Source organism: Triticum aestivum, chromosome 2A, assembly GCF_018294505.1.
Source record: "Triticum aestivum cultivar Chinese Spring chromosome 2A, IWGSC CS RefSeq v2.1, whole genome shotgun sequence".
Classification (NCBI taxonomy): domain Eukaryota; kingdom Viridiplantae; phylum Streptophyta; class Magnoliopsida; order Poales; family Poaceae; genus Triticum; species Triticum aestivum.
This window is the reverse complement of record NC_057797.1, coordinates 780,104,520-780,115,598: the sequence shown is the minus strand read 5'-3', so window position 1 is coordinate 780,115,598 and position 11,079 is coordinate 780,104,520. Positions and strand designations below refer to the sequence as shown.

Genomic DNA, 11,079 nt, shown 5'->3' with positions numbered 1-11,079 from the left:
AATGATGTTGGAGCTCGTGCTACAACCGGCTGTAAGTTTGTAGTCCGCTTCTCTTCTCTTTCCTCTCCAATCTCCTTCAACTAGGCATAAATCTGATGTGGCATCTCTTATAGCATGCCTACATTACTCTAATGTACTTGCTCTAATATCCATAACATAACACACCCCCAAAAAAATAAGTCTACGTCTAGTTCAATAAATGAAGGTTTACATATGTTACTACCCACTATAGAGGTAGTAACATATAGACTAGTAACATATGCATGTTATTAATCTAAGTTACTTCTCACTAGCTATGAAATAAAAAGCAGATATTAACTGCAGCCACGTGAGCCGCACTCCTGCCTAGATGTTGCGTCACCGCACGCCAGGCATGATGGCTCAGATCTGACCAACAAAATATTTAGTTTATGCCTCGATTTAGTATTTGTAGCCCAATACCTATACGCTCCCGAGCCAAGCAAGAGCTTCTCAGAGGAAGAAGAAGAAGTAAGCTAGCAAGAGAGGGTGAGATTCCACCGTGCGAGCATTGCCATGGAGGCGGTAGGGGTAGTTTCCGCGCTTTTGGGCCTCCTGCCCTCCCTTGCGAAGCTGCTCACCAACGAGGAGCGCCTGGAAGAGACCTTGAAGGGCGAGCTGACGAATCTCAAGGACGAGCTGATGAGCATGGATGCTTTCCTTGGGGATGTCTCCAGCATGCCACCGGACCAGCTTGAGTCGCAAGTGAAGCTCAGGGCGCGTGAGGTCAGGGAGCTGTCTCATGCCATCGAGACACACCTCCACTACTTCATGGCGCGCATCGAGTTGACCAAGGGCGCTCTTCTTCCTGCCATGAGCAAGAGGAAAATTAACGAAGAGATGGAAAGCTACATCAAACAAATCATGTTGAAGATTAAGAAGGTGAGTGCACGGCATGGACCGTATCCTTCTAAGAGTTCCCTGGAAAGTACTTCCACATGGGAAGCGGGCACTCCTATGTTTTCCATGGACACCAGTGAATCTAACCATGTTGGCCTAGAAGGGGCAATTGCCAAGCTAACCAAGAAGCTGTCCCATGGCGACCATGTCTCCATTGTCGGGATGGGGGGGATGGGCAAGACCACCCTTGCTCGAGCAGTCTACGACAAGATGAAAGGTGATTTTGATTGTGCAGCTTTTGTTCACATCGGCCAGAGAGCTGACGTGAAGAAGGTTCTGATGTACATCTTCGACGGACTTCACATGGAGATCTATGGTCATGAACCAGACCAACACCAGCTAACCAACCAGCTGCAAAATTTCCTGGTGGATAAGAGGTACGCATGTTTATTCCGATATATCTATGCTTGCTAGTGATGTGAGCTAATGAAATGCTTTTAAGTGTATGCATAGTTCCCATCTACCATCTCTATAAGCTGTAATATACTAAGATAAACAAATTATCAACATATGATCTATATCAGCACATAGAAAAGAAATAATACAGAAATTATGAATTAAATGAATGCGCGTCTAGGTTTCCTACATGTAAATAGCGATATAATATATTTTTAAAGATTTCATTCCATCAATCAAGTTCATATGTTTATTAAGTGGGCTATTATTTATCAGAATTTTTTAACAACTGTATAATCAGTACTGTCGTACCTAGATACATGTGAACATTCAATCTTCTCCAGTACTAATTTCTAATATGAGTTTAAGTTATATTTTCTTGCTGTATACTCCCTCCGCCCGGAATTACTTGTCGGAGAAATGAATGTATCTAGACGTATTTTAGTTCTAGATATATCCATTTCTCCGACAAGTATTTCCGGACGGAGCGAGTATATAAAAGTGACATGATATATTCATTACAAAATGAACTTCTCAAATTTATTGTGATGCTTGATACCATGTTAGGAAAAATCACTAGTATGTGCAAGTTAGAAGCACTCCAACACCCTTAAAACGTTTTGGTAGTACTTTACAAAGAAACAATGTACTGAGCTGTTAGTAATGGTAACTATTTTTTTTAATACTCCCTCTGTCCCATAATATAAGATGTTATTTCTACCGATATGGGACGGAGGGAGTATTTTACAAAGAAACAATGTACCGAGTTATTGGTACCTCCTGCATCTCTGTATTCCTATCCTTTCTGAAGCAGATTTTTCTCCATAATAATTCATTCTAGCCTCTTGTCTTCTTGTGTGATTAGGTGTTTAATTGTCATCGACGATATATGGGATAAGGGAACATGGAACTTTGTTGAGCGTGTTTTTAAGTGTAGTGCTGGAATTAAAATCATCACCACGACTCGTAACCGCAATATTGCCAAAGGAGTTGGTGGCACAGTGTACACAATGAAACCTCTTTCCCCTACCAACTCAAAAGAGTTGCTCCGAACCAAAGCTGAAGTTAAAAGCCATGATGCAGAGTTTGATACACTGTCAGATAAAGTTTTGCATAAATGTGGTGGTGTGCCAATAGCTATCACTATGATAGGTAACATGCTTGCTAAAATTCAAAGCAAGGACTGGCATATGGTGTATGATTCTATTGGTCTGGATGCGCGCAAGGACTGGGCTTTCGAGGACATAAAGATGGTGTTTGCTTATAGTTATTATGCTCTACCCTATAATATCAAGAAATGCTTTTTGTACCTAAGCCTGTTCCCAGAAGGCCACTGGATCGAGAAGAATATGTTAATATGGAGGTGGGTCGCTGAAGGCCTTGTTCCTGATGGGTTATTTGAGACTGGGGAGACCTATTTCAAGGAGCTAGTAGATAGGTGCATGATCCAGTGGGCAGTGAGCCCTTGTGGCCTCAGCCCAGGTGGTTGCCGTGTCCACATTTTGATGCATCGCTTCATCCGCGACTTGTCAAGCAGCGAGAATTTCTCCACTGTACTAGACCTAGGCATGAAGCAGGCGAGCACATCCCAAACTGGACCCATTCATAGACTAGTCATCCACAAGGGCCAAAATCAAAACAGTAGCCTGGAAGTGGAGGAGGTGTTGTCATTCTATGCATGCACCGGTAGTGGCTTGCCACCACTCCGGAGGTTTAAATGGCTTCGTGTGATAGATCTGGAGAACTGTGATTTATCCGTCGGAGATTGCAATCTGGAGCAGCTCGGCAGATTGAAAGTGCTGAAGTATGTTGGGCTTGTCGGCACACCCATAGCCAAGCTCCCATGGAAGATAGGACACCTCGAGCTCCTACAGATGCTCGACGTGACGGCAACTGGCATCAGAGAGCTGCCACCGTTCGTCGGAGAGCTAAGGAAGCTTAGGTGCCTGCGTGCTGGGAAGGGCACGAGGATGATGGGTCGGGTAGGGAAGCTGACATGCCTGGAAGAGTTGTGGCTGCACTCGGCGGAAAAGTCCCCAGACTTCGCCGCCGAGCTCCAGAAGCTGAGCAAGATGCGGGTGCTGGTGATCCACTTCGATGAGGTGGATGAGGGCATGCAGAAGAAGCTGGTGGAATCCCTGGTCCATCTGAACAAGCTCCAGGTCCTGCATTTCTGGTTCAGCACAGGGGGAAAGGTCCGCCTTGACAGCTGGGAAGACAATGTGCCCTTCCCAGAGCTCCGCCAGCTGCTGCTGTTCAGGGCCATCCTACCCAAGCAGAAATCGTGGATCCATCACTTGTCTGCTCCAAAACTCTACAAACTACTGCTGCAGGTGGAGACCTTGCAGGCAGAACACCTGGAGATCCTTGGGCAGATGTCGTCACTCTGCTTCCTCTCCCTCCACATGGAGGATAAGTATCGGTTGGAATATCTCTACACGAACATAGAGCTGGTATGCGGGGACGCGGCGCTGCCAAGGATCCACAAGCTGGAGCTGGCCCGTGTGAGGGTGGGAACGGACATTGGCCTGCGGGGAAACATGCCTCTACTCGAGAGGGCCACATACCACCTCGACTGCAGGGATTGCGACCTCGTGGAGGTGCAGAAGGCAGAAGAAGAGCTAAGGCAGGCGAGCCAAGCCCACCCCAACAGTCCAGTCCTCACCATAACAAGATGGAACGATGACGTATGTTCCTCTTCATTTCAGGTAATAAAATGCTGGTAGATGATATTTTGAACTAACTATACTACATGCAGCAAGTGATGTAGCAACTCAACTGTCGACTTTCAGTTGATTAATTAGTACTATAGTTCTTTTTCTAGCAAGCTAGCATCGGCATACTTGCGCTGACTCCTTTCAACCACGCACGCAGGGACCGAGCTGGAGTGATTCTGAAGATGAAGGACAAGCCTCTACCGACAGCATGTCAGCTTGTCTCAACGACCATTTTACAGACAATGTCGAGCCAGCGCCACCTAAGGTACCATTAACAGAACTATGTGTGCATCCACCGTCTCTAGTGTTTGATCCATACCAACCGGCGCCATTGTCTTAATTTGTTCTTGTTCATGCATGTATACATACTCAGGCCGACACTGGCAGTGCACTCTCCTTGCTTAACAGCTCGGATGGAGCCACTCTTTTGTCGGAGGAAGCTGCCGAGTCAACAATCGGTCCTGTTCTCTCTGGTGGCTATTGCTACATCAACCAAGCTGGCTACCTAGATTGCAGGTTCTGATGCAGCTTAATACATCTCATCCAACTCCATCCAGATTTTATGACTGTTATTTCATCATCATGCTGCGCACTATACGTACTATTCGATCAGCATGCACCTAGATGGCTGTTGGATCGACTGACCCACCTATTGATACTAGTAGTTTGCACGTGCTTTGCACATCAGATTATTATGTAATAGAAAACACTAAACCATTAGAATTAAAACTAAACCATTTTAATTTAAATGTTCTAAGACGGCCATCATATGGGTTTAATTTGTACCTGCAGAGACACAACCTCTGGGGAAAGGTTAAACAATGCTGAAGCCATGGAGCCAACAAGTCTAAAGATGGAATTATTAAGAAAGATCACAAAGAATTTCACCGAGGAGCGAGTACTTGGTAAAGGTGCATATGCAAAAGTTTACAGGGTAAGATTCAGGACATTTCATTTGCGGTTTTCACATTAATGGGATTCCACAGAATTTTTAAAATTTTCAATCACTTCAATAGATACTAAAATAATAGCCCTTTGATAGAAATATTTTAGCTATTACAGTAGTACACACAAGGCTGCGTACTATAGACCAAAGTGGTCGGACCCTTCCCCGGACCTTGCGCAAGCGGGAGCTACATGCACCGGGCTGCCCTTTTTTTTTAGTAGTACACACAAATTTAAATTATTTTCAATTTTTTAAATGTTGATCAGCAATGAAATTCTAGTGAACATTTTAGTCCTTTGACCGAAATATTTCTGAAGCTGAAATTCAAAACCATGGTTGTGACACATACCAACAAAAGAAGTTTGATATCCAGATTTTCTGCTTGTCATGATTGATGTTGTATGCTGATAATACATCTTGAGTAGGGTGTGTGCGATGATGGACAAGTGGTTGCTGTGAAGCTGCTCTATAATCTAAAGCGAACAATTGATGATAAACAATTCATACGTGAGTTTATAAACCTTATGATGCTAAAGCATCCGAACATCGTAGGGTTAGTTGGCTACTGCTACGAAACACAACGTCAACATGCGGACTTTGAAGGAACCATTGTTTTTGGTGAAACAACACACAAAGCACTTTGCTTCGAGTATATGCCTGAGGGGAGCCTGAGTAAGCATCTGTCCGGTAATGAGTCTGCTCCACTTTAATTATAATATGTACATAATTAAGGATGTGAAGACAAATTCCATCTATATCTGGATATCATTGACAACCTCTTGGTATTATAATTTTGCAGATGAATGCAATGGACTTGATTGGCAAACACGTTACAAAATTATCAAAGGGGCATGTGAAGGTTTAAGATACCTTCATGAAGGATTGGGTAAACCACTTTATCATCTGGACCTGAAACCAGACAATATACTTCTAGATGAAAAGATGGCCCCGAAACTTGCAGATTTTGGTTTGTCCAAGTTCTACGGAGAAGAACAAACCAGGATGACACAAAGTCCTATTGGAACTATGTAAGTAAATGCCTGCCGCGAATGAAGTCATTTCTAGCGAATAAATTCTCTCTGTAATATTTATCTTGCCGTACGCAGTGGATACACGCCGCCGGAATACTTATTTGGAAGAAAGGTCTCGAAGAAGTTTGACATATTTAGCATGGGTGTTGTAATGACAAAGATAATTGCAGGGCCTAGCGACCACGACACACATGATGAAAGGCAAAAAGAGTTTCTTGATCAAGTAAGAATGATATCTCTTTGATTGGACAAAAAGATATGTTTATTTTGAACAATATTACGATGTTCCACATTGGTATGTTGTAATTCTAGCTTTACATTTGGATTACAAAGGTACAAGGAAATTGGAGAAAAAGGTTGCAGATTCCATCGAGTTCTCCTGAGCAACTAGAAGCACAATGCCAACAAGTGAAAAGATGCACTGAGATTGCATTGAGCTGCATGGACATGGATTGGCGCAGAAGGCCAAGTATAGTTAATATCCTAGATGAACTCAATGAGACTGAAAAATGTATTGAAAAGGCTACTAATTATGAACAAGATCCATCACCACCAATTGCTTCCACTTCAAGCGTTGTTTAACATGCAGCGTCACCTCCACCAACCACACCATCTCCAGCACCATGTGTCATTGACACCTTCTCGGTCGTTCTGGTGCCAGACCGTGATGAAATTGACATGAAGTGTGATGCTAAAGATCAATTCGCAGATAATTCCAAAGCTGAGGTCTGTAATAATCCTAGTTGCCATCACAATCAACTTATTCTTGTTTAAGCTAAGTGTTTTCTATCATTTGTGGCCAAAAGGCTATCTTTTCAGAAATGTTCATAGAGGTGGGTGGCAGGTGTAGGAGAGAAGGAGGACCTACCAGTCGAATCATTTTCAACGGTTCAAGAGATGTTCAGCAATATGGACTGGTTGTCTGGACTCTGAAAGCAGGAGTGACGCAGTCCAGTTCATAAAAGCCAAGATCGAGATCGACGCAGCATCCCTTACCGAGTTGTGAAGAAGAGACCTGGAGGCTTACCGGGCGGTCAGTTTGCACTTGTCTCATGATTAGTGGATGACACAAATGCGCAGGGAGATGGCGCCACCGGGTACGGCATAAGCCAAGCGGCCAAAGAGCAGGCGCCTGAGGCCACACCGCCCCTATTCCGTGTCTATCCAAGAGCAACTCACCATGGCTAGGCCCCTCACCCTAGGGAGCCAGCAAGAAGATGAAATTCTTCGTTGGGGAAATTTTTAAACAAATCGATTTGTATTTGTGTGTTTGGGAACAATATACTTATGTGGCATGACCTGTCGGCATATTTTATATCCTGATTCTAAATGCAAGTTTTCAATGCCACCGGCCTCTGCTTCTCAAAAAGATAAAAAGAAATATTACTCTCAGGCTCGACATACCATGATCCACATTTGTTGTACTATATGCAATTTTCTGAGTACTCTGTAAACTAGCGCTATGTGCTCCTGCTTATACAAGTGACAAGAGATTTCTGCCATCAAAAAGCTTCTGACCATTGGCGGCCAGTACAGAAGCTTCGATGCGAGCAAGCAGCTGGCTGAAAAGGATGTCTTCGATTTTGCAACCATCCTCATGAATGGATTATTAGTCATGGTGGAGAAGAGATGGAACGGCCCATGTGCAGTGAGGTACCACGGGAACAATTGAACTGGTAAATTTTTAGAACAGTGCAACCAAGGAGACCATGTTGAACCTCAGCAACGAATTGACTGAGATTGAAAGGGACATTAGAGACTATCTAAACATCTGCGAAAGATGGTCAAGAAGGTCCCTTACCTAATGTCATGGCTGAGTTGCCACAAGTGGCAGCATGCTACGACTCCGGAGCTTTCGCCCTAGCACAAACTCAGTTCCTCGGGGCAGCATGCAGCCATGTCGGTGCAAGATGGAGGATGTTATGTCTATATAAGATAAGAGAGAATGATTTATCATACTGATTGTCAATTCAATTCATGTACAGCTCTAAAAAATTACCATGATGGCACCAGCCAGTTCCACCGTAATGTTTCTGTGCGTAATAACAATTAATGGGTAACAATTTTCTGACTAGAGAATCTTGTGTGCGCCATATGTGTGCATCTCCTTCCCCAGAATAACTGCATGCAAGGGTACTTTCTTTTGATCACAAGACTCACCACAATAAGACTCCCATTTTTTGAAATCATAGAAAGTTGATGCTACTTGTTCCATGGGCCAATGGAGAAATGATTTCAGCATATAGTCTATGTTATCTAGCTTAGGTGCCTGCACCAAGGAATTCTGAACTTCAATTCAAGACAGAATTCAATACCCTGTCTTGAAGCTGAGATTTTAGTTGGCTCAAGCTTACAAGACAGATCTCCTTGACATAGTCTGACATCATTAATGTGTCTTATGGTAGCTTTCTAATTATATTTTTTGATTGATCAGTAACAGATATTGTCTGGTTACTAACAGTGTACTGTTTCTTCATCAGAATGAAAAAATATTGTACTGTTAATTCTACAGGTGGGACTTGAAGCATGTGCACCATCATAGATTTTCAAATAATAGCTGAAAATGTACTGTGATAGAAAGACGAGGTTGTGGTTGATGAATAATTACCATAAGATTGGCATAGGTCATGTGATCCCCCTCATCATTTGAGCAGCATATACATGCATTTGAGCAGCAGGACTTCATTGGACTGTTCGGCTTTGACTGACCTCATGTTTTCAGCATAGGTTGCAGCTGCTTCGCTGACATTGGGACCACTAGCTGAATTCCCCTTATATCCTGATGCAGTTACAAAGAAAATCAAATGCACACGCATTTCTTTCTTCGCGTGGAGCAGAGCTCCACTGGAATACCATTGACTCTTAATACAGATTTAGTATGACAATTATGGTTCATGAGAGCCACATAATATGTACCTGAGCTAAGCTTAGAACATGGGGCAATGTGGCATAGCAGGAGGCTTATAGCCAAGTGATCACTTCCGTACCATATTAGCCCAGGAGACAAGGTCCTGCCGCGGCATTCGGTCGAGCAGGTGGCAGGCATCGCGGTGGCGGCCGAGCTCACAGCAGCCATGTGGAAGGAGGTTGGCGAGGAGGCGATCCGGGAGAGCCTCGGTGGCGACGGCGCGTCCGGAAGGAGGCGGTCGCCGGCGAGGCATGAGAGGAGGAGCTTGGCCTGGGCGAGACTCATGTGCCGCTGCGGCCGGCTCGGGGAGAGAGAGGGCAGCGAGCTTCTTCTTCACCTCCCGCGACTAGTGCGCCGCCGCGCTCTCGACCACCGTACCTGCGCCCCGCACGCACGCAATTCAGCCGCCGAAATCCCGTCGGGAACCGCGGACGAGGGGAGGGGAGGGGAGGGGAGATTCCAGAGGAACGGGAACCGAACGTGCCGGAAGATGTGCGCGACATCGACGGCCTGCGCGATGATGCCGAACGCCCGGAAAGCACACCGATGGCGTAGGCGGTGGCGAGCTTCGGCCCTCTCCGGCGGAGGCCGCGGCGAGGCCGGTTCTCGGCGGCCGCCGTGGTCGGAGGCTTTGGACCGTTGGAGAAGAGAGACGGGACGCGAAGACGCTCTACGTTTTCTTTTTCCTAGAGGAACACTCTGTTCGCATCGGCCGCTGCTGCATCTTTCCAGTGGTGCTCTTCTGTTCTCCTTTTCATTTTTTCTTTTCCTGTTCTGTTTTTTTCATTTTCATTTTTTTAATTTGCAAAAACCTTTCGAATTCGTGCATTTTTTGTTAACCTTTTGTATTATTTTAAATTTGTAAACATATTTGCTCAAATCCGTGGACATTTTTTCAGATCATGAACACTTTTTCAAAAAAATGATCATTTTTTTGAAATTACGTATTTTTTTACTTTTCACATTTTTTTAGTATTTTCTATTTAAATTTTATAATACTTTTTTATTCAACGAATTCAAAAAAATTAATGAATTCAAAAAATGTTCATCGAATTCAATTTTTGTTCATCAGTTTTAAAAAATGTTCATCAAATTCAAAATTTATTCATCGAATTGAATAATTGTTCATAAGATTCCATATTCATAGTTTTTCAGAACATATTCGTCAAATTCAAAATGTGTTCATCCATTTTTTTCAAAAATATATTCTTGAATACAATTTTTCATCAAGTTCAAAAAATGTTAATCGATTTCAAATTTTGTTCATCAATACAAAACAATGCTCGTCACTATTAGAAAACTCTCATAAAAAATGTCCATCAAACTTCTTTTGAAATCGTGAACATTTTTGCAATTCAAGAACTGTTTTTGAATTCGGTGAACAAGTTTTGAATCCGGTGAACATTGTTTGAACATTTGAGCATTTATCATTTCCCGAACATTTTTCTTCCAATCATGAACAATTTTTGAATTCACGAAGATTTCACACTTTGTAGCTTTTTATTAAAGTCCTGAATTATTTTTAGAAAGGAAAAAATTAAAACCGAGAAAAGCAAAAAAAAAAACATGGTGCTTCATAGCGCGTACAGCGCGGAATAGGAGCTCCCCTTTCCAGTGCCGCTCTTCATTAAAACTTGGGCCAGAGGGCAGCCTCCTCTGGCCTATCTTGTTCTTTGAGTAGCCCATCACTAGTGAAGATATATATATAGTTGAGGTGAAGGCCAAAAGAGGCGGCATGTGAGGGTTAGCTTGCCCGGGGATGAAATAACATTGACAGAACTTACCTTTGGTGGTGTTTTCAAGCATGCCACTTTAGTTAGCAGAGCAGAAGAGGCGGCATGTTGACTGTTTGCTCGCTCAAAGATGGAATAAAATGGATAAAACTTAGGTCCGGTGGCGTTTTCAAGGATGCCACTTTAGTATAGCAGAAGGCGGCTCTGCGTTCTTGCTTTGTTTGGCAGGAAGAGCTACAAGATGCCCCCAAAGCCAAGGCAAGGATCTTGATCTGCTCTTCTATCAGTTGCATGAATAAAGATAAGAAATCCCTCCCTCTGATCCTTTGTTCTTTTAAGTATTGAAAAAGACCGCTTGAAAACTTACCTTGTTTTGTGTTGATCTACTTCTTTTTGTCAAGAATACGACATAGCCAAAATCTCAGATAAG

General features: G+C 43.5%; 1 protein-coding gene and 1 long non-coding RNA gene across 5 annotated transcripts; one reads left to right on the top strand and one right to left on the bottom strand.

Annotated features, from left to right (window-relative positions):
- The first annotated feature begins 534 nt into the window (after positions 1–534).
- Positions 535–7,297, top strand: LOC123191193 (disease resistance protein PIK6-NP-like). 3 transcript variants are annotated; one of them, XM_044603986.1, is made up of 11 exons: positions 535–1,295; positions 2,180–4,022; positions 4,189–4,296; positions 4,405–4,547; positions 4,824–4,965; positions 5,403–5,664; positions 5,777–5,863; positions 5,939–6,005; positions 6,084–6,231; positions 6,342–6,734; positions 6,815–7,297. In XM_044603986.1, exons 1-10 carry the CDS (start codon positions 535–537, stop codon positions 6,588–6,590), a joined length of 3,810 nt encoding a protein of 1,269 aa, XP_044459921.1. In that variant the 3' UTR covers positions 6,591–6,734; positions 6,815–7,297. The 3 variants fall into 3 exon arrangements, with proteins under 3 accessions (XP_044459921.1, XP_044459920.1, XP_044459919.1); XM_044603985.1 differs by having other exon boundaries at positions 5,403–5,649; positions 5,777–6,005; positions 6,815–7,291; XM_044603984.1 differs by having other exon boundaries at positions 5,777–6,005; positions 6,815–7,289.
- On the bottom strand, positions 606–9,588 carry LOC123191194 (uncharacterized). Of its 2 annotated transcripts, none has more exons than XR_006496759.1 (3): positions 8,925–9,588; positions 8,617–8,787; positions 606–826 (listed from the first exon to the last, which is right to left on the bottom strand). It is a non-coding gene; the product is annotated as an uncharacterized lncRNA (long non-coding RNA). The 2 variants fall into 2 exon arrangements; XR_006496760.1 differs by lacking the exon at positions 606–826 and adding an exon at positions 7,463–7,934.
- Between the last annotated feature and the right edge of the window lie 1,491 nt (positions 9,589–11,079).

Coding starts and splice junctions, on each gene's coding strand:
- LOC123191193 (XM_044603984.1), top strand. CDS start 535: ATGGAGGCGGTAGGGGTAGTTTCCGCGCTTTTGGGCCTCCTGCCCTCC. Junction 6,006..6,083: donor CAAAGTCCTATTGGAACTAT/GTAAGTAAATGC, acceptor TGCCGTACGCAG/TGGATACACGCCGCCGGAAT. Junction 6,232..6,341: donor AAAAAGAGTTTCTTGATCAA/GTAAGAATGATA, acceptor TGGATTACAAAG/GTACAAGGAAATTGGAGAAA.